Here is a 22,168-nt window from a genome sequence, read left to right as displayed (position 1 = left end):
AAAAATTTTATTTAAATTTTGTCAATAAAAATATTAATTAAAAGAAGTTAATAAAATGAATCTTATCCAATAAAAATGTTATTGTAATTATGGTTGTAATTAAAGGTATAAATGATACATTAGTACTCGTAAGTTACTCGGATTCGATTCAAAGAAAACTCGAATTCGATTCGATTATTATCGAGTCGAGCTCGAGCTCAAGCAACTCGATTTATCGATCGAGTCGAATTCAAATATTTTTATATCCGACTCGAGTAGCTCGCGAGCTTAATCGAACTTTTATATTTAAATATATTTTTATTATTTTAATTAATAAAATATTTCAAGTTCGAGTTTGAGCATAAATAATCAAACTTTTGTCGATTATACGAATCGAACTTATTTTTATATATTAATCGAGCTTAATCGAGTAAGGTCGAGTAGCTCAAATTCTATCATGAATCGAGCTCGAGCTTAAAAAATAAAATTCGATCGAGTTCGAATTGAGTATCGAGCCTCGAGTTGTGAGTCGAGTTTGAACTCGAATTTCTCATTGTATCGACTCGATTTGACTCGATTACACTCTTAATTTAAATGATCATGATACATTTAGCTCATCCATATGGCTTGCTAGATTTTTGTTGAATAAAGATAAACTCCAATGTTTTTCTTATAAAGATAAATATGATGATATAAATATAAACATTATAATTAGAAAAAAAAAAGTTACTTTCTTTTGGCTCGAGCTTAAGAGTAAAGGTATGAGCATGAATATGCTGAGGGAAAAGCCAAAGCCAAAAGGCAATAAAAAGTAAATTATAAGATTTTTTTGTGCATTTAAACAAATCCATAAAACTCAAAAAATTATTTAGTTCAATTAATGGATGTGGTTATTCTTAAAAAAAATAACTTTTAATAAATTTAAATTTAAATTTAAATATTTATATTTTAAAAAATAATATTTAATAAATTTAAATTTAAATACTTAAAATTTTTTCTATCTCATATTATAATTAGTTTTATAAAATAAGGGACCCAATTGATTATTTTTAATCAAAGATGTATAACAAATAAAATAAATAACTACATATTATAAAAATATTTATTATTCCTAGCAAGTTTCCTGAAAGTCACTGATGGGTTGATTATTATGGCAACATATCTCATGAAATGGATTTTATAAAAATATTTATTATTCCTAGCAAGTTTCCTGAAGTTCATGATTCTCAGATACGAATTGTAATTTTCATATTTAAATGTCATCCCCCCCAAAAAAAAAAAAAAAACTGCAATCCAACAAATAAAAGAATTTTTATTATCCCTTAAAAAAAAAAGAAAATGAGATTTTTTTTTTTTGTTTATTATTCTCGTTAAAGTGTTGACATTATTTTATCATACAATCATTCTAAACTGACGTCACTCGAAAAGAATTAGAGACAATTTAAGATTCTATTTCTATCTAAAAAAAAAAAATGTTTTAGCATTGTATGTTCATGTTTTGTTGGGAATCGTGTTTTTTTTTTTTTTAAATGTTATCAATTCTATTACGTCAGAAAGTGTTGTTTTGATTATGGTTTTCGTGAAATCAACGTGGAAGACCCAATGCGCAGATCAGTCCTTAACTTTTCCTTGTCAAGTGAAGTTTTTTTGTTGTTAAATTTCAAAGCTTTTCCGTAAGAGAGAGAAAAAAGTGAAAAGCTTTTCGTTTAATTGGAGTTTGATTGATCAGGAGCAAATGGGTTATTGCCCTTGTTTTGGTTGGAGGAAAGGTAAGAAGCTGAAGAGTGGTGAGAGAAAAGAACTTGGCAAGAAATGCAAGCCTCAATTGTCTTCTGGTCAGTTTCTTTCATGCAATTTTTTTTGTTGCATTCTTCGTTTGATACATGCCTCGGTCTTGTTGTTTTTCAGTTTCTTTGTTGAGTTTATATCTTTGTCTTCATCTTCATTTCATATGATTTGTTAATCAGTTAAGACTACTTAATCCATTTGTCTGCTTATAGAATAGATTACTTAATTCATTTGTCTGCTTATAGAAGAGATTGTTTAGTTTACTCTAATCAAGATTTTGGAAGTAATGTGAATTTAATAGATAGAATCTTGGCAATGTTGAGATATTCTGATGGAGTGTAAATATTGGTTTTTCTCCTTTTCTTCTGATTGGTATTTAGTTTATTCAATTTTGAATCTTTTGGTTTCTTAATTTCTGTTAGGAAAGCTGTTCTTTTGAATGTGTTACATGAGTAGATACCGTTTCTTCTATAAAAGCATTAAGGAACTAACAGCTTATGCAAGAATTGAGCTTTTGAGTTTATACATTGAATCTTTACCTTTCATCCAACCTGGTAGATAGCAGAAAGAATTTTCATCCCATTTCTAGTATTGCAGAAACCATCTGGGAATAGTGTTGGGTTTTATCTGCTCTGGTATGGTGATGATGTTTGGGAATTGACACTTGAGATCGTGTTTCAGTCAAGATGGCATTACATAGCTAATTCTTTTTGGAACTTGTGTGGAACTTAACTAACTAGGTTTTTCATGGAATAGAAGCACACTTGGGCAGTTGATTAGCCGAACTAATACAAGGGTTTAAGATTGAAGGTTTAGTTGGGATAAAGTTTTGGCCTTGTGCAAGATTTATGTGATTTATTGTTGAAATCATGCGAATTTAAGTTGATTATGCCTTGGCTTTCGCTTATGCTGAATCTTTCTTGAGGCAGTAAGATTTGTCATTGCTGCTTTTCTTTTTACTTCGTTTCCCTTCCTGAATGAACCAAACTAATTGGAGATGTTTCGGAAACTGGTTAATAAGATTCTAAAAGTTAGCTTGACTTCGGAGGACCTATGCTATTACATCCAAGCTAAGCAGTTTGGATCCAAAATTTGTTTCTTTAGCACACTTTGATACACCTAAATATTTTTCAAGTTTAAAGATCTCTAAAATTTCATGTTAATCAAAGTGGCATGATAGTTTATTATGGTCAGTTAACTATGCCTGAACAAAAACAGGCGTTGGTTCAGTAGGATAAAAAGCAGTGCAGGCTTAAGACAGGAATCATCAGCTCTAAAAGATGAACCTAATGCTGGCAGTAGGGCACAGACTTTTACCTATCGACAACTGGTAAATGCAACAAAAGATTTTGGAAAAGAATCCTTGATTGGGCAAGGTGGATTTGGGGCTGTTTATAAAGGGCAATTAGAAAGTACTGGTCAGGTACATTCTTCTGCACCTGTCCAATTTCCTGCCTGGAACTTTTTTCTTCAAATTTCCCAATTTCCTTCTTAATCACATGCATTATGGTTTTTTGCAGGTTGTAGCTATTAAGCAACTTGATAAAACTGGGATTCAAGGGGAAAAGGAGTTCCTTGTGGAGGTTCTTATGCTTTCTCTTTTGCATCATCCTAATCTTGTCAATTTGATTGGTTAGTGTGCTGAAGGGGATCAGCGCCTTCTTGTCTATGAGTACATGCTGCATGGATCCTTGGAAGATCACCTCCATTGTAATATTTTCATGCCTTCTCCTCTAATCGTGTCAAAGAATTTGTTTATTAGAAATGATTTCACTGGTTCTATCTAGACCTCCAGAATGGGTCTCAAGGACACTTATTCACTATAACAGCTTCAAAACCCTTTTTTAGTTTCTTTTCCTACTAGTCCAGTTCTAATTTTCTGACAGTTAATATCATCACTATGTTTGAGCATCTTTTCAGAAACTTTTTTCATTTTCTTTTCCTAAACGCCTTTGTTTCTGCATCTTTCAATAACTTAAATAGATAAGCAATGATTTTTGCAGATCTTATATTCGACCAGAAACCTTTGTACTGGAATACAAGAATGACAATAGCTGCTGGTGCAGCCAAAGGCTTGGATTATCTTCACAGTGAAGCCAATCCTCCTGTTATATATAGAGACTTAAAACCATCTAACATACTATTAGGTGAGAGCTTCAACCCAAAACTCTCTGATTTTGGGCTTGCAAAATTTGGTCCAAGCGGAGAGAAATCATATGTTTCCACCAGGATAATGGGAACCCATGGATACTGTGCCCCCGAGTACCTCGCTAGTGGAAAATTGACCATGAAGTCTGACGTTTTTAGTTTTGGGGTAGTCCTGTTGGAGCTGATAACTGGACGCAAAGCTCTTGACGATAACCGTGCTCTGTGAAGAACGAGTCCTAGTTGATTGGGTAATACTTCACATAATCTAGACTACCATTTGGCTGAAACTGTTTGACTTCATGGTTACTTCTCAAAGAAATGTCATTTATACTTGGTCATTCAAAGTTTCATTAGTAAAGTCAGCTTAAAAGTCACTACATACTACACCTCATCTAGAAGCAGCCAACTTCTAATGGGTTTTCTTTAGTAGTCTCTTTAAGGATTAATATCTAACTGATGTATAACTGTAACTATGGCGCTACTCTTAGTACTGATCTGAATATCATGGTCACTGAATTCAGTTGCTTTTTGATTTGCCGAGGCTTGCAAAAAGTTTTTTTTTTTTTTTACCTGATAGCACCCTGACTTGAACAGGATTTTTTTGCTGAATATGTGCTTCTAAATGCGTCTTGGTGATTGAACAGTAATTACAGAAATGCAATTAGACATAAACTTGAAGTGCAGAATATTTACATTTGAAGTGGCTAAGTGAGAGCACAAGGCATATATGCATTTTTCTGCAGTACTCGTGCTGAAGATTGCATGCATTTTGAATTTCAATGTGGGAATGATCCTAGAATTCAATTAGATTGATTTGTTACTCCTTGTTAAAGATAGTTTCCAGAAATGAGTTTTCTGACATATATATATATATATATAATTTTTTTTTTTTGTAGGCACGACCCATTTTGAAAGATGGAATGAACATTTTGAACTTAGTGGATCCACTGCTGAGAGGTCACTTTTCCAAATCTACCTTGAAGAAAGCTCTAAAGGTCGCCTTCATGTGCATCCAAGGAAATGCTAATTCCAGACCCTCTATTAGTGATGTGGTGCTAGCTCTGGATTATTTGACTTCCCATCCATATAACCCGAATGAAGCTAAAAGGGTTAGCGTCAAAGAGCCTGAGAACAATGACTCTCCAAAGGAAACAACCAGGATGTTAGACAGGGATTTTGACGGAGAACAAGCTGTTGCTGAGGCCAAGATGTGGGGAGAGAGTTGTAGAGAAAAAAGACTACAGTGTAGAAAATGCTTCGGATGAATCAAACAGGTAAAAATTCAGAAATGGTTCTTAAATCTTACTTATTTCTATTGTCTTGGAACTTCCAGGAGTAAACAAGTTTCTAACAGGGAAGATTGTATATGTTTAGTTCAAGCGGCAAGGCCTTCCGGCAAACTATATATATAAATTTCCTTTGAAACAATAATGAGTTCAGCATTTCTTTCATAATCTTTTCCGCCAGTAGGGTGCACAAAGTTCAGGTTGGATCATACGTCTGAAGAAATTCTTGGAGTGGCTGCTACCAATGGTATGTGGAAGAGTTAAATTGCTCCAGCATGGCTGAGAACTTGTGGTCATTGTTGAAACTCAGGCTGGGTTTATAACACGTCTCTTCACATAGTTTGATCATCCATAAATCCCTATGGAATTGTGCAAGGACAAACACTAGAGGCCTAAATTTGAACTTTACATGCCTTTGGTTTTTCATTTTTTGATTCTTAGTTAGAATATACAACATAAAGAAACCAAATGGTATACTAGCCAAAATAAAAAGGCAACCAAATGGGGATGGGTTTACATTTGTCCATAATCTAGTGGTTAATACCATTTTAATTCTTATGTATCATAATGTTGACTCCCTCAAAAACAGAACTTCCATAAAAACTATCCGTTCATCTAAATGAAACATCCATACTGATCACACTAATCGGTGTTTTAGGACTGAATTAAGCTTTTACAGGTTCTAAGCTCAGAGGTGAAAAATCTGAATTACTAGTAACTTTGAAAACTAATTATTTCACATTCATCCCAAGATAAAAATGTTGTTGATTAATAAATTTGTTGCCCATGTTTCCAGACATAGAGCATCCCAGTGGCTTGGCTGGCAAGGATGGATGTCTGGCTGGCAAAACTATAGAAACGATAGGTCCCACCGGGAGTCGAACCCAGGTCGCTGGATTCAAAGTCCAGAGTGCTAACCACTACACCATGGAATCATTTTCGTTAAACCATGTTTTCATTTTTAGGGATGATGAATTATTGGACAAACCAATTTGCATCTGCATATACTCTTACTAATGGTGAAAGTGATTGAGCCATGCCTTGTTCATCTTATGCTCGGTTCCAGCTAAACCAATGTGTTAATTTCATCTGATAACAACCGTTTTACAAATTTAATTACGCTTTTAAAGTATGATTAAGATGTAATTTTATGGATTACTTACGAGAAAGATGAGGTTAGAGTTGAACAACTTGCAGCTATACAAAGCCTAAAGGAGAAAAAAAGACCCACTTGACTTGACTTCTGAAAATGCCAATCTTTCATTTTTGTATTCGTTTTTCAGGCGCCTTGCATCATGGCCACGAATTCAACGAGGGTGAATGCAATCATGGCTGTTGCATGAATTTATTAAATATATTGAATTATTCATAGACTATAAAGTCATACTATACTAGTTGAAAACAAAATTATTGTTGAAAGATAATATTTTAAAGTAAATTTATAAGTTAACCGGGGCCGGTCGGGCCTCACATTACGCGGGTTGGTATTTTCGGTTCACCTATCACAACCTGTCCAACTCAGTCACTCCCTCACTGTAGAAGCTCGGAAACAGAGCAATCAATCAAGAAGAAAAAAGACACGGAAGAAAACCAAGCTCATGCCTTGTCGCTGACTCGTCCCTGACTAGCCAGAACTCTATTTACTAGCCCCGCTCTGACTCAGTTCTGCCATGGCCTTCCATTTCTCAACTTAAAAGCTCCTTCCCTTTTTTTTTCTAAAAGGGTAAATTTTTTACTCTTTTCTGAGAGTTCGAGAATAAAAGAAAGATGTATGTGGTGCCACCATCCCAGCGGCCGGATCCGGGTCACATCGGCGGCGGGTTGGGTGATTTACGGGTTTACCAAACTTGGAAAGGCAGCAATGTAAGCTTTTCCTGCTTTTACTATTTTTATCCTTTTCTGGTTTTGGATCTTATTCCCCTTTTTAGAATTCAAGTAGTTATTAAAAAGACAACATTTTTATCTATGAGTTTTGCAGGCAATTAAATTCATGTTTTTTTTTTTTTTTAATGTCTGCAGATTTTTTTATTTCAAGGGAGGTTTATATTTGGACCAGACATAAGATCATTAGGGTTGACCATTTTACTTATAGTAGCTCCAGTGTCCATTTTCTGTGTGTTTGTTGCCAGGAAATTGATGGATGACTTTTCTCATAACTTGGGTATTTCGATCATGGTTGTTGCTGTTGTCTTCACTGTCTATGTAAGTCTCCTTACAATTTCATGTTTGAATGAGTTGCTTTCTTTGGAAGATTTTAGTTACTTGTTAGGAAGATGATGGATATTATGGTCCCACTGAGGTGGGTTTCTAGGAGGATGAACTGGAAATTATCTTTCCTTTAACATTTTTTTTTTCCATTTAATGTTAGTTCATGACATTTACCATTGTGCCTGATGGTTGATAGGCCCCCTTTTGTTCTTGTTTAGATATATTGACTCAAATTTGCAAGGTTTTATGATCATAGCTTATATGGTCTCGTTGCCTCCACTTGTATATTCTCGTGGGGCAGCTGTATTGATCAAGATTGCATTTATGAATGCTACAAGAAAGCGACGGAATTCTTCCACATAAAATAAATTAAAATTTGCAATCTCAATTCTTGCTATTGGTTTGTCCTTAAGGGGTCCTAAGTGCTCAGCTGGTCTCTTGGCTTATAAACCATGCACTTTCATGCTAAGCAATGAGGTCTTTATAGTGTTTGATTGTCTGGATTATTGATGCAAATGACATTCAGAAATGCCTGGAGTGTCAACTAGCCCGATTTTCTGGATGGGTATGGACATGGATACCGTGTTTCAGAAGATTCAAATGTTGTCTTAAATGTACAGACAAAAATTCCCCCTGATGTTAACAAACTTTATCATGCATTTATTAGAGTTTAGGAGAATCTGTGATATCTCTGAAACAGATTTTAAAACTCATAAACATGTTTGTTTCTTCTTTCAGGATTTAGTTCTTCTACTGCTAACATCTGGAAGAGATCCTGGAATAATTCCACCCAATGCACACCCTCCAGAGCCAGAAGGTTATGATGGAAGTTCAGATGTTGGGGCTGGTCAAACTCCACAGTTACAATTGCCACGCATTAAAGAAGTGGAGGTCAATGGAATCAGCGTGAAGATCAAGTATTGTGACACTTGCAAGCTCTATAGACCTCCTCGCTGCTCACACTGTTCAATCTGCAATAACTGTGTAGAACGATTTGATCACCACTGTCCTTGGGTTGGGCAATGTATCGGACTGGTATGTCATCATTTTCTTTAGAATTATGTCCTGTTCTTGAACATCCGAAGAAGGACCCTCTCTCCCATCATTCAAAGGAAAATAAAAAGCATCCATTTTGTGTCTGCATTTCCGTTTCTTTATGCTGCATCATGCTAAATAGTGTTTACAAATTTTAGTAGCACTGGGTGCAGGTCAGATAACACAACTGGCATTGAAGAGGACAGACATTTTTGTTATATTTCTATTCATAGTTCTTCTAGTGGAGGTCATAATTGTACAGCGGAACCTCAAACTGACAAATGTTCAACATGGTCGCATTTACCTTGGAGAAACTCCTTGGGGAGGGCAGTCTTGCTACTGAAACTTATTGTAGTTATTTTGAATTCAGCCATTATGTGACCAATAACTAATAAGCGTGCTAGAAAAAGCCTAAACCAATGGTCTTCATATCCATGTTGGAACTTAGCTTAGCATAAACTTGTTTGTGGTTGCAAAAGTTTCTGATTAATAGTGGGTGAAATTGCTTTGAAATGTGATGTTTTTTTTATTTCCTCTTTCTCATACTATCTACTAATCTCACGGTTATATTCTTTTTATTTGCAGCGAAATTATCGGTTCTTCTTCATGTTTGTCTTCTCAACAACCCTTCTTTGTATATATGTTTTTGCATTCTGTTGGGTCTACATTAGAACGATCATGGCATCAGAGGAGACAACAATTTGGAGAGCCATGATTAAAACCCCAGCTTCCATTGTTTTAATAGTTTATACTTTCATTTCAATGTGGTTTGTTGGTGGTTTGACTGCCTTTCATTTGTATCTGATCGGTACAAATCAGGTAAGATACTCATCCTTCTCTTATCATAATCATGTTGCAAAAACAGAGTCCATTTATATACTGTTACATTACATTATTCGTTAGATTGGTGTAACATTCCGTGTGTTTTGCTTCTGCAGACAACATATGAGAATTTCAGATATCGATATGATCTTAGAGCCAACCCCTATAACAAAGGAGTGGTTGAGAACTTCAAAGAGATATTTTGCTCCCACATTCCCTTATCCAAGAACAACTTCAGGGCAAAGGATCCCAGGGAACCTGTGTTACCAACACGACCTGGTGGTTTCATGAGTCCAAATATGGGGAAGGCTGTGGATGACATAGAAATGGGCAGGAAGACAGTGTGGGGTGATATGAGGGCTGGTGCTGATCATTATGAAGGGCAACTCATAAGTGACCGTATAAATGTTAAGGAGGGTGAATTAGGAGAACTGTCTCCAGATATTAGAACTGCAGTTGATGACACTGGTGACCATGCTGGTATACATCCCAGGCGATCTAGTTGGGGTAGAAAAAGTGGTAGCTGGGAAATGTCACCCCAAGATCTTTCTTCGGCAGCTAGAGTGGGGGAACCAAATCGAGCTGTTGGGAGTAGCAGCAGCAGCAGCTTGACAACTGAGAACTGCCAGACATAACTGATGTTGTGATATTGAATGTAGGATATGGAAAAGGGTTTCATTGCTAAGGTTCCTCTACTTCCTCCTTCAACCATTGGCATTATAGGACACTTGTTTTTGGCAGGGTGTTCGAAAGTGCGGTTTGACCCTTGTGCTTTGGCAAAGAACTGGTGTGATGTATCTTGTATGAGAGTGAGCTTTTTCAGTTTTGTTTTTGCATTTGTGGAATTAGTTAGTTTCTAATTGTATTGACCTTGTGGATTCATTTTAGTGTTTTATAGTGCTCATTTCACTTCTCTGTAGTTTGATGCGTGTTGCTGATTCCTAAGTAGGGTTGCCATCTAAGTAGGGTTGGCATCGGGTCGGATTCGCTTGCTCTGAATCTGATTCGATTTCATGTATTATTAAACTCGAACCTAACATTACTCAAATTTTTTTTTGTTTTTTCATATCCGAACCTGATTCCGATACAATCCAACCTGAAATTAATAAAATATTATTTTTTAAATATAAAATATTATTTTTTAAATATAAATATTTAAAAATATCATTATTTAAATATATATAAATAATTAATTAAAAAATAATTTTTTATATAATATTAGGTTGAGTTGAGTTTGTTTAAAACTCAAATCTAATCTGATCTCGATTATTTTTTAATTTTATTTAATTCGATTCGAAATTTAAATTTAAAAAAAAAAAATTTACTTCATAAGGTTGGGTCGGATCGAAATCCATCGGAGACGGATTGATTGCCGACCCTATTCCTAAGTTGCCAATGACCGATGGGCTGTCACTGTATCAAGCAAATTGGGTGAACAAGCAGAGTGGTCAGGTCAGGCAAGTATTGAGTTCGGCTTCCTTCAAACCTCAACAACATGTAATTAATAAGTAGGAGATGGATTCAAATTTACCGCAGGAATTCTATTTCGTTTGTGTAAATAAATACCATACGAGTAATTAGAAACATGTAAGTCGAAGTTACTAAATCTGACTTCAAAAAGACCAGTCAAATTGAACTGCCAAGTTTCAATTATAACATTGCCTGGTCATGTAAAACGTCCGACATGCGAATTAAAGGCTCCTAAATGTCACAGGGCATGAATGGTCTAGTCCAAGTGAGGTTCATGAACAGCAAGCTTCAAATCTGTCCTATACTCGTGAAACCTTAAAACTTGGATGACTTAAAAACAGTTCTTCTGTACTGCCAATTACAAAAATCTGTTTCAAATCACAAACACAATCCTCATTAATGACATTATGCTAACAAGAAACTGAATTAATGGGGACCTGGCTAGACTGCTTTAGGGTCAGCATAAATGCCAATTAATGCATCTTAGATCAGCTTTATTTTTTACATAATACCATTGATTTACTATAAAAACCCACAAATATGTCACATAAATAAGACAGTGAAGACAAAGCAGCCAGTTCCATCGCAATTCAATCTAGAAATCAAATTTAAAGAGGAAACTCCCAGTCAACAAAAGCCTGCAGCAACATCAAGGTAGAGTTATTTTGAGATAAATCTCATCTCAAGAGTCAAAACTTTCAATGTTCTGTTACAATCAGAGAACCAGTGAAGGGTTCCGTAATTTGACTTTACATATAGTAGGCTGTGTTGGGAAAGCTCCGAGTTAAAAACTGTCATGCAATACTATTTTCCTATCTATTGGGTAATTTTTTTTTATTTACTTAGAAAACTGCTAGGCTGTATAGTAATAGACTAGTTGTAATTAAAACTCAAGACTACCGCTTTCAGCTCAGCCTCAGCATGAAATGATTTCTCTTTTTTTAACAAATTTCACTTGACTCAGTCACCTTTCCATTTGTTCTTGACAGATTATATTACTGTCCGATGCTTCTATCCTGAGAGATAAAACTCCTATACTAATGTTGGAGGGATAAATCAGGTGAAGTGAGTGGAGTTCCTTGACTCTTGGTTTTTAGTACTTGAGGTCATTTAGCTTCATTTTCTTTTATCAGGTCAGTTTCTCTTTGGCCTTTAAAAGTTCGTTTAACTTTCTAGGTTGATGGGAATGATATGGATTTTCATCTGGATTTAATTGCTTTTATATCGGATGGTTTCCTTTCATTATGGCAGACATGTTCAAGAATCAACTGCAGGAACTTGCGCAAAGAAGCTGTTTTAACCTCCCTTCTTATGCCTGCAATAGAGAAGGACCCGATCATGCACCAAGATTTAAAGCGTCTGTGAACTTCAATGGTGAGATCTTTGAAAGCCCCAGCTACTGCCCTACGCTGAGACAGGCTGAGCACGCTGCTGCAGAAGTAGCTCTCAATATCCTGTCTGCAAGGGGTCCTTCAAGGTCTCTCACTGCAAGAGTTCTTGTAAGTTCCTTCAGATATAACAAGTCTTCCATATTTATTAGCTTTTATTCAATAGTTTTCTTGATGGTAGACGAGATTAAGCACAGGCTTTTATCTTTTGTTAGATGTTAGATTTATCTCATCTTTTTTTTCCTTGCTTTTGTAATGCAATGAAGGATGAGACTGGAATTTACAAGAACCTCCTTCAGGAAACTGCTCATAGAGCTGGGCTTAACCTCCCCGTGTACACCACCGTAAGATCAGGTCCTGGTCATGTCCCAATCTTCACTTGCACCGTGGAGCTTGCCTGTATGAATTTCACGGGTGAGCCTGCCAAAACAAAGAAGCAAGCTGAGAAGAATGCTGCAATTGCAGCCTGGTCTGCCTTGAAAAGAAGTAAACTTCGATTCCTCATTTTAGATTATTATCGTATATTAATATTTGTACATTAGCGCATGATTATTGTACATATTATGTACAGTGCCAAACTTGGATTCATTGACAAATAAAGAAGACGACAATCGGGAGGATCAGGATCAGGCAGTTGTGTCAAGAGTCCTCTCAAGTTTCAAGCCAAAAGATGACAACAAACAACTTAGGAGGAAGGACTATAACCAAGCAAAAAGAAGAGTGGGCAGGGCTAACAGGGACATTGGCTCTTCATCTTCTTCCACCTCTGGTAACAATCTACTCCAACAACAGTGGAGGCTTATGGATCTCTTAATGGAATCTGCCTTGGATGTTTCGACACAAAAACAAAACAGCTTTCTATCTTTCCTTCCTCCACCCCCACCTAGAATAGCTTCAAAGATCTTACCACCAACTTCATCTAGAGACAGTCTATTTAACTATTCATCTAACAGACGCATTCCAATAAAAATTAGGGGTAAATCAGAAGTGAAACTGCCTCCTCCACTGGAAGATCATTTGGATGAGGAAGAATGGCTTGCTGTCAAACAAGATGTCATCAACAAGACCATTGAAAAGGAAGGTTCAAGTTCTAGCAATTTAGTTTCAAATAGTAATGTCTATGGAGCAAGTACAAGTAGTACTTCTATATACAGGCCAGTTCCAATATCCAGTACTGGGAAACTCAATACTTGCATGGTTGACGGTGCAACAAGAACTGAAGCAAGCCAGATTATCAGAAGGCTTTTTGGATCTTCAAATCCATCGCAAATGACACCAACTTCTGTAAAGGCACCTACAATGGCCCGGCACATTTACACTGGAGGGTTTAATCCACATAGGATTGCCCCAGCAGTTAAAATCAGATCAGTGATCCCAGTTTGTGCAGCTCCACCACCAACAAACAGACCCCAGGAAACAACCTCATCACAACTGAAAGAACCCTCATCAACAAGCCCAAATACTAATGCTTCTAGTTCGACTGAGGTCTCATCAGCTAGCTCAGTACGGTTCAGCAAGTCACAGCGAAACTCGACCAACTCAACTCTGAGTTGATGAATCTACAATTAAGGAAGTAAAGCCAATGAGTTTATCTTTATGATATCAAGTTATCACCCCCTTATTAGCATTTCTTGCATGTTTTGATATCTTGGGTTGTCCACTAGATATGCTTTTTGGTCTTTGTAAAACCATTGTTTTTTTTTTTTTTTCTTTTCTTGTTTTTCTGGATGGCTTTTGCCTCATGGATTCTATTTTGTAAAAGATCATGAATTATAAATTTTCACCTTTGGGATTTATTAAACTAAATCACTGCAGAGAGAGAGAGAGAGAGCATTAAATGGGATCTGGGGGAGTGGGTTGCAGGGGAGAGAGACAGAGACAGAGAGAGATGGGGTTAACAATGAAAGGCACACAGAGTCCTAGAGGACGAACAGACAATAGCAGCGATAAACGCAAGCAATTAAGTTACCCTCTCAGCAAATATTTAATACCCATGGCTTCACCATTAATGCACCCTTCCTCATCTTCCTTCCCTCTCATTTATTATCACCTTCTCATCTTAATGTCTTTCAGCGCATTTTTTTTTCTTTTCTAGTTTATTCATCTATCCGTTTGTTTCTGTTTCTTACTTTTTCATCTCTGGAGTGAGTTTTTTTTTTCAACCCTGAAAACCACCGGACTTACAGGAAAGGTAACCATATAGCATAGATATGAGAAAGGGAAAGCTGAGAATTTTTATTCTATTTAACTTTTTCCCAATGTTTTGAACTCTAAGGTCACCGTTATGCTATGGGGCACAGTGGGCAATACATGCACGAACAGTAGGTTAGTTAGGGTCCTAAAGTTTTTGCTTCTCGTATGTACGGGAACTTTAGCTCTATTAATTTTATTTTAAAAATTTTAAAATATATTTAAAATTTAAAAAATATAATTTGATTTGATTTAATTTTTATCAATTTTTTATTTTTTAATTTGAATCTGATTCGAATCTAATATATATATTTAATACTAAAACTTAATTTGAATCGAATAAAAAATTTGATCCAAACCAGATCAAATATATAATTTCAAATTAATTTTTGAATTTATCAAATTTTTTCTCACCCTAACTTTAGGTTTCAGCAAATCTAAATCGTGAAGTTAAAGGACCATAGTGAACTGGTGGCCTGGTGGACTTGATGGATACTAACAACATAAGGCAGGATGGAAGTTTCCATTAGCATCACTGGTGTTTAGACGGTCTGATAATTGAGATGTTTGGGGCTTTGGGCATGGGCAGTGAATTTTGTACCAATATACTTCTTCCTAGTAATCGAACATGCTGATCTTGAAAGCAATACTCAAGGAGTTTCAAATTGTCAGCCGCATTGGCATTTGAGTAAAACAAGTGAGGTTTATGTTGCCAAAAATAGATAAACAAGTGAGGTTTGAATTGAGAAATCTCAAGGTATTGTGAATAGAATAGGTGATTGTCCATGAAAATATAGAGATGATACTAATAGAATGGAGAACTGGACTACCTCTCAAGGGCTTGGCACCTATACAGAGGGATCGACTTCTACACTTCTATGTTCCCATTATTGGGCCTGTCATACCAAATCCCCAGATGCAATGCTCATATCTCCAACAAACTTGATCCAAATAATTCCACCGCCCCCTAACACGTCTTCAAATCAACACGATATATAATTGAGAAAAATATATATATACATGGCCGCCACATCTCAACAAAACTTCTTCCAAAGTTAGGGTCATATCCCCCAATCTTGACAGGTAAGTCTGCCCTGGAAACACATCATACAAACAACCAACGCAGAGAACCTTATCCAATGCTTGCTGCTGGCTTGGCTGCCACCCCATCGTTGACTTATTCTAATCAATAATCATACGTCCAGAGCGCGTGCAATGAGTTGTCAAAATCACCTGGCAAAGTTCCTTATCGACAGCGTTGACAACGTCTCAATTCTCGCCGCTTCAACAAATGAAGCTTCTAAAGAAAATTATTTGACTGTAAAATAAAAAAGAACAAATTTCCAACGAAACTTCTCATGCACCCGGGAGTACCAGATAAACCACCGTTAAGTTTAACGGAATAAGCTGACTTGTCAACCGGTAACTTGAGAATGAAGTTATAAGGGAGAATATCCTGAGGCATATTTTGCAGAATTGGAGGGTATTCCTCCTTAAATACACCCTTCTTCTCTAAATCCTCGCAACAATCCTCAAAATCCCTCGTCTGTCCAATTCTCACCCTCTGTTTTAGTTTTTATAACAATGGCTCTTAAAGCTTTTCATGTCTCCGACGTCCCAAACCTCGACCAAGTCCCACAAAGCGCTTCTTTCTCTCTCTACTCCACCCGTTTCTCCAAAGGTACGTTCAAATTTAAGATTACATGATCAAGATTATCATCTGGGTTGTTCTTTGTTTTGCTGTTGATGAATATATGTATGTACGAACTATGAACCGTCTGATGATGAGACTTTTCTTTGTTTGGGTGTAGGGTTGGAGTTGAACAGGGCAGCGTCGTTTAGGATACCAAAGTTTTTGGTAATAGGGCATCGAGGGCATGGCATGAACCTTTTACAAAGCTCTGATTCAAGAATGAAAGCCATTAAAGAAAACTCTATCCTCTCCTTCAACTCTGCTGCTAAATTTCCCATTGATTTTATTGAATTTGACGTTCAGGTAACAATTCAAATTCTTATGATAATTTTGCGTTGTTGTTGTCGTCGTCGTCTTTAAATGAACCGAAATCTTAGAAGTTAGATAAAAAATATGAGACCACGTGGTTTTGTCGTTAGCGGTCGTGCACTCACCACGTACGACAAGGTTTTTTGTCTCTGTCTAATGTAGGTGGGCCGGGGGGTGGGTCTTTTTCTTCTCCACGTGCCTACAAGCGCGTTTACGAAAGGTTTTACTAGCTTTATTTATCTTTTTCTTTTTGAAAAACAAAAATTAAAACCCTGAGTCTGTGTTGCCTTAATCAGTTAATTGGAGTAATAGTTTTTTTTTTTTTTTTTTTTTCTGTTGGTAGGATGTAGTTTTGCTTTTCAAGTGAAAGATTACTGATGGTGTTTTTTTTCTGGGTTTTTTTAATAAAACAAAAAAAAGATTTTGTTTTTATGAAATTAAAAAACGAGTGTGGTGGTGATGAAAAAATGGCAATGAGCCAATCACAGGAAAGTAAAGAAAGCCATTGTGGTTTTTTGTAGGTGACAAAAGATGACTGCCCTGTCATTTTCCATGACGATTTTATCCTCTCTGAAGAAAATGTATGTTCACTTTTCTTATCTTCTACTCTTTATATATATATATATATATCTGTGAATGTGTATATATATATATATATATATTCCTTTATAAAATGTGTAGTAATTACCAAGGTTAATTTTTATTTACAGTGTTTCTGAAATTTAATTTGGTATTCCAGGGTACAGTGTTTGAGAAGAGAGTCGCAGAGTTGTGTTTAGCAGAATTTCTTCGCTATGGACCCCAGAGAGAAGCAGGGAAAGATGGGAAATGTTTGTTGAGGAAAACAAAAGATGGGAAAATTGTTAAGTGGAATGTTGAAATTGATGATTCACTTTGTACACTGGAAGAAGCTTTCCATAAAGTTGAGCCTTCTTTAGGTTTCAATATTGAGTTGAAATTTGATGACAATATTGTTTATCAGCAAGACCATCTCACCCATGTTCTACAAGTCATTTTGCAGGTACATATTTAAGGATGAGATTCACATATAGTTTTTCTTTTTCCTTTTTAGGGAATGGTAAAGAATTTTGTTCTTAATTGCTGTGAATTTTGTGACAGGTGGTGTTTGAGTTTGCTAAAGATAGGCCCATAATCTTCTCTAGCTTTCAGCCTGATGCAGCTCAACTTGTTAGGAAGTTGCAGAACAACTATCCTGTAAGGACTCTAGCAACATTCTTAATGCAACGTACAATATGATCTGTGCCTACTTTTAGGCTATTTTAATTAATGTTTTATCTGTGGAAAATCAACAGGTTTTCTTCTTAACAAATGGTGGGACCGAACTTTGCTATGATATTAGGAGGAATTCCCTGGAGGAGGCCATAAAGGTCTGCTTGGAAGGAGGTTTACAAGGGATTGTTTCAGAGACCAAAGGAGTGTTCAGAAACCCAGGAGCAGTGCCTAAGATCAAGGAGTCTAAGCTCTCTCTCCTGACATACGGCAAACTCAAGTAAGTTCCTAAACTGCAATATGTTTAGTAAATCATCATCCTTCCAGCAGCCTGGAAGGTTTGACCTTGTTAGGCCATCATAAAGTTCTGATATGCTTTTTGACTGTTTCAAAAGTTTTCTCACAGTCAAATCTTGCATTTCTTCTCCAATCTGTTCATACTCTAAAGCTGGACAGGCTACTTTTAATGCTTGGAATGTTCCATCTAACTTTGAATTTTGCTTTTTACTGCAGCAATGTGCCTGAGGCTGTTTACATGCAACATTTAATGGGAATTGATGGAGTGATAGTTGATTTTCTTCAAGAGGTCTCACAGGCAGTGGCTGACATGATTAAGCCTGCCAAAGCAGTTAATGCAGAGGAGGGTTTAAGTGAAGGGAATGGGGAGACCGAGGCAAAATCAAAGCTTCAGTTCTCACAGCAGGAGCTCTCATTTCTCTTGAAGCTAATTCCAGAGTTGATACAACACTAACTCTTGCCTCTAACACTATAGTTTTGCCAATTGTTTCCTTCTGGGCCGTAACCCAATAACACGTTTGTAGATAGATTGTTATTTTTAAGGTGGAAAATCTTTCATACTATCATTTTCATTCCCCGAACCATTGGTGTCTATCACTTGGCCGCATATTTGATGCATAGCAAAATTTAGTAGTGAAAAAAAAAAAAGAAGAAAAATGTCTCTTTTTCTATTTTTTTCTGTTAGATACTATCATGCAAATGGAAAGAGGGTATACGAAGAAAAGACTAATTATCTATCATAATTTCAGTTCAGTGATTTATCTTAAGCTAGTCTGGCAGTGTTTGAAACAATGGATTTGAATCTGTAAGCACCCACAATATACAATCTCAAAGGAATGTTGAATAAGCCTTCATTCTTAAAAAGAAACAAATAAATAATAAGAGCTAATGCAAATCATATACATATATGTGTAATGATGCAGAGAAAAGATAAAGCTAAAACTAAAGCTAAAATTCTTTCTAGAATCGCAAGAAACTGAAAAAGAAAAGGCATGGAAACAAGAAACGTGAGGCTGGCGTGGCGAAGTTTTTGAATAACCAAAATCTAGGAATTGATTCTTCATAGGCAGGTGCTTCATCTTTTGCCGCATATTTTGAGGAATAGCAAAATTTTGTAGGGATACGAATATCAGTTCAGTGATTTATCTTCGCTAGTCTGGCAGTGTTTCTGCATTGTCATTTATCACTATGAAAATTACATATTTGAAACAATGGATTTGATTCTGTAAGCACCCACAATATACAATCTCAAAAAGACATAAATAAATAATAAGAGCTAATGCAAACCATATATGTGTAATGATGCAGAGAAAAGATAAAGCTAAAGCTAAAATTTTTTCTAGAATAGCAAGAAACTGAAAAAGAAAAGGCATGGAAACAAGAAAAGTGAGGCTGGCGTGGCAAAGTTTTTGTTGTGACTAATGGAATAACCAAATCTAGGAATTGATTCTTCATAGGCAGTTGCTTCATCTTTTGTATGCTTTGACAAAGCTTTTGGTAGCTGTCGGCTGACTGTTCGACATCTGGAGTATATTAGACATTTACATGTTTTTCTGGCCAACCTCCAATTCTTTTTTCCGACATATATAGTTAACACATGATCTGCATCGATGTTAGCAAAGTTACTGTCTATGCACAATGATGAAAATTAATTAAAATTCTATCTCAAAAAAGTTTAACCATTTACTCGTAGTTGGAGTGAAAACACACGTCAAAATCATGTATAATTAGAGCGTAATTGAAATTACAAAGTTATGCAACTGAAATAGACAATAACACAAATTTGATATATTTCTCTTTCTCTGTGTGTATGTGCCAAGAAAAAAAAAACCAAGAGCATTATCAATATCTTATTTTCTGTGATGGCAATTGACATGCATGCTTGCTCGTGATTATAAAATACTTTCATTGAACAAATCTGTTAGGATTGGCTTATATGGGTTTGGGCTTCCCTGTTGGGTTAATCCCATCTTATCTAAAGCATCCAAATTTGAATGAATTGGAAAGAGCCGGGAAGCTTGATAACCTGCCTTTTAACTTTTCAAAATTTGCCTTCATTTCCATCCCAATTTTCATTGGGGACAAGGCATGAAGGATTGCTTGAGTTTACTTTTTAATCTATCTTTCAATTAGTAATATGAAATTGTAGTATATTTTACAGCAAAAGTGATGAATATATAAGTGGTCGAATACAGATCCTAGCAAATCAAGTAATCACTCCGACCTTATGTAATTATTTTTTAGCCCTTCATAATATGGCTATATATGTATTTTTTTCACGAGAGTTTGGCTTGGGTATGAATAGAATAAGAAAAAGTCTGATTTCCCTCCTTTCATAAAGCTAGGTGGACTGAAAATCCAGCTCCAAGTTTAGGGTTTCAGTAGTTCTATATTTTCTCTCAAATTTACAAAGAGGGACTAGACCTCTAGCTAGGCTAAGTTATTAAAGCTTAGGTTGATGTTTAAAATTACCCACTACTGCTGCTGCTAGCAAGTAGATATATAGCAGTAACCTGTACTAAATAAGTAGGCCAATTTTACAGTAGAAGTGATGCATGCATGCATGTTCCATGTATTGAATTCCCCTTTGTTTTTATGGCTATAACTTTCACTTGTCGCTTTTGTTGTTCGTCTCAACTATGGAGATTATTGAGATTTGGCTTTAGCTAGCTAGGGTTGCATGATAGCAATAATATATATGTAAGATAAGGGGAAATGATTTTACACGTAAACTATATATCACTGTATATCACCTCTCCTCCCTCTTTTTCTTTCCTCCCTACCAGCCAACCTACTTTATTGTTGGCATTCACACATTTCCATTTCAGCATGATTCTTTTTTAAAGTAAATGTTATGATTCATGATACGACAGTTAGATTAGTTTGATAAAATTAAAAATAATAATAATTATTACTATAATTATAATTAAAAAAATTTTAATAAAAAATTTTATTAAAATTAATATTTAAATTCAACTAATTATCATATTACATTAAAAAATGCGGTGGAATTCAAATCTAATTTAAATACAATTAATTATAGGAGGGAAACGTAATAGGACTAGTATGAAAGAAATGAAAAATTAATGATTAATAATTTGTGGAAAAAAACAATGCATCTTTGTGATTACAACAATCATAGAAATCAATGATATGTTGGGGAAGACACCGACCAAAAGGATCTTTCAAAGATATGATCGAACAGCTGGCGACTAAAGCAAATGATAAATTTAGTAAGGGAAATGTTTCTCAGGAGAATAAAAGAAGAATGGGAAGATTATACTGACAATGTACCCAATCTCTTGGCGAAATTGTCAACTTCAAGGCTGGCTATAGGAGAGAAAAAGTCTCTTCCCCTCCACAATTCTGACCAATCTCATTAATTGCACACTCAAATATTCATCTTCAAAACATTTGTCTCTTTGAAACAAATCAAAGTCAGTGCGTTCAAACACGCCTCTAGAGGTGTTTTGTTCTTCAAAAGTTCCACATTTCGATGTGGGAGAAAAAAACCAAGGGTTTGTATTACTTGAAACGAAAACATATGGGATTATTTTATGGTGGGTTTTGATCCATCGTCAAAAATGTCATTGTCGTGGTTGATTTAGCCTTCGTTAGATGGACGATTAGCGCAATTGAGGCGCGATTGTCTTTCTTTTTTTAGTTCAAATCATACGTTTGGATATAGCTGGTGAAAGTGAGATTGACTTTAATGATATTAGAAATAGTGATAGAAATAAAATTAATTATTGTAACGATAAAATTAAATATTATAATGATAAGATTATAATTAATTATAAAATATATATATATTTAGATGTAAAAGTAATAATAATGATAAAGCGAAAAAAAATTATCATTAAAAATATTAGAAAATAAATTATATTAATAAAAAATTTAAATTATTTAATATTTATAAAATTAATTAAAAATTAATTAGTTTATTATTTAAAAAATAAAACTTATTTATTATAAAAAATTAATAAATTTATTTTATAATTTTAAAATAAAAACAAAGAATAAATTATAAGGATATTTTTGTTTTTGTAATATAAAATAAAAGATAAAAAAAGAAAAAAAATTGAACACCAATGCATTTTTTCAACTGAAGCTAAATCTTCCAGTGAAGAAAAATAGATAAACGTGACACAACTTTAACTTCCAAACAAATGTTAAACATTAGTGAACACGAATTTTATTGGCAACTGCACCTTATTAGAGGTACAGTTAAAACCAAACAGAGCCTTATTCTCCGGTCAGTAACTGGAGATGAAAGTTCCAGTGAAAAAAAAGTCCATTTTCACCGCAGCCCGCAATCTCGTTTA

The 22,168-nt window shown here is 35.2% G+C and overlaps 2 protein-coding genes, 1 non-coding gene and 2 pseudogenes across 6 annotated transcripts; 4 read left to right on the top strand and 1 right to left on the bottom strand.

Moving 5' to 3' along the window:
- The first annotated feature begins 1,396 nt into the window (after nt 1-1,396).
- LOC111316527 (putative serine/threonine-protein kinase PBL7) lies at nt 1,397-6,111 on the top strand (annotated as a pseudogene). The gene is made up of 5 exons (XR_016333318.1): nt 1,397-1,814; nt 2,986-3,190; nt 3,288-3,477; nt 3,771-4,163; nt 4,812-6,111. The product of XR_016333318.1 is annotated as a putative serine/threonine-protein kinase PBL7 (transcript).
- On the bottom strand, nt 6,065-6,136 carry TRNAQ-UUG (transfer RNA glutamine (anticodon UUG)). The gene has a single exon. It is a non-coding gene; the product is annotated as a tRNA-Gln (tRNA).
- Nucleotides 6,137-6,434: 298 nt separating this feature from the next.
- On the top strand, nt 6,435-10,185 carry LOC111316525 (putative protein S-acyltransferase 7). Of its 2 annotated transcripts, none has more exons than XM_022918483.2 (5): nt 6,435-7,064; nt 7,221-7,403; nt 8,148-8,444; nt 9,030-9,263; nt 9,383-10,185. In XM_022918483.2, the coding sequence occupies exons 1-5, from the start codon at nt 6,969-6,971 to the stop codon at nt 9,899-9,901; spliced, it is 1,329 nt and encodes a 442-aa protein (XP_022774218.1). In that variant the 5' UTR covers nt 6,435-6,968; the 3' UTR covers nt 9,902-10,185. The 2 variants fall into 2 exon arrangements, with proteins under 2 accessions (XP_022774218.1, XP_022774219.1); XM_022918484.2 differs by having other exon boundaries at nt 6,834-7,064; nt 7,331-7,403.
- A 1,690-nt stretch (nt 10,186-11,875) lies between these two features.
- On the top strand, nt 11,876-13,827 carry LOC111315879 (uncharacterized; annotated as a pseudogene). Its single transcript, XR_016333042.1, has 3 exons — nt 11,876-12,235; nt 12,391-12,610; nt 12,696-13,827. The product of XR_016333042.1 is annotated as an uncharacterized LOC111315879 (transcript).
- Nucleotides 13,828-15,824: 1,997 nt separating this feature from the next.
- Nucleotides 15,825-18,424, top strand: LOC111316523 (glycerophosphodiester phosphodiesterase GDPD1, chloroplastic-like). The gene is made up of 7 exons (XM_022918481.2): nt 15,825-15,995; nt 16,126-16,310; nt 16,838-16,897; nt 17,056-17,337; nt 17,436-17,531; nt 17,630-17,826; nt 18,060-18,424. Exons 1-7 carry the CDS (start codon nt 15,899-15,901, stop codon nt 18,295-18,297), a joined length of 1,155 nt encoding a protein of 384 aa, XP_022774216.2. The 5' UTR covers nt 15,825-15,898; the 3' UTR covers nt 18,298-18,424.
- The last annotated feature ends 3,744 nt before the right edge of the window (nt 18,425-22,168 follow it).

This window comes from Durio zibethinus, chromosome 24 (genome assembly GCF_047325235.1).
Source record: "Durio zibethinus cultivar Kanyao isolate XHJ-2024 chromosome 24, ASM4732523v1, whole genome shotgun sequence".
Taxonomy (NCBI): Eukaryota; Viridiplantae; Streptophyta; class Magnoliopsida; order Malvales; family Malvaceae; genus Durio; species Durio zibethinus.
Note: the sequence above shows the minus strand (reverse complement) of the source record. Positions and strands in the feature narration are given on the sequence as shown.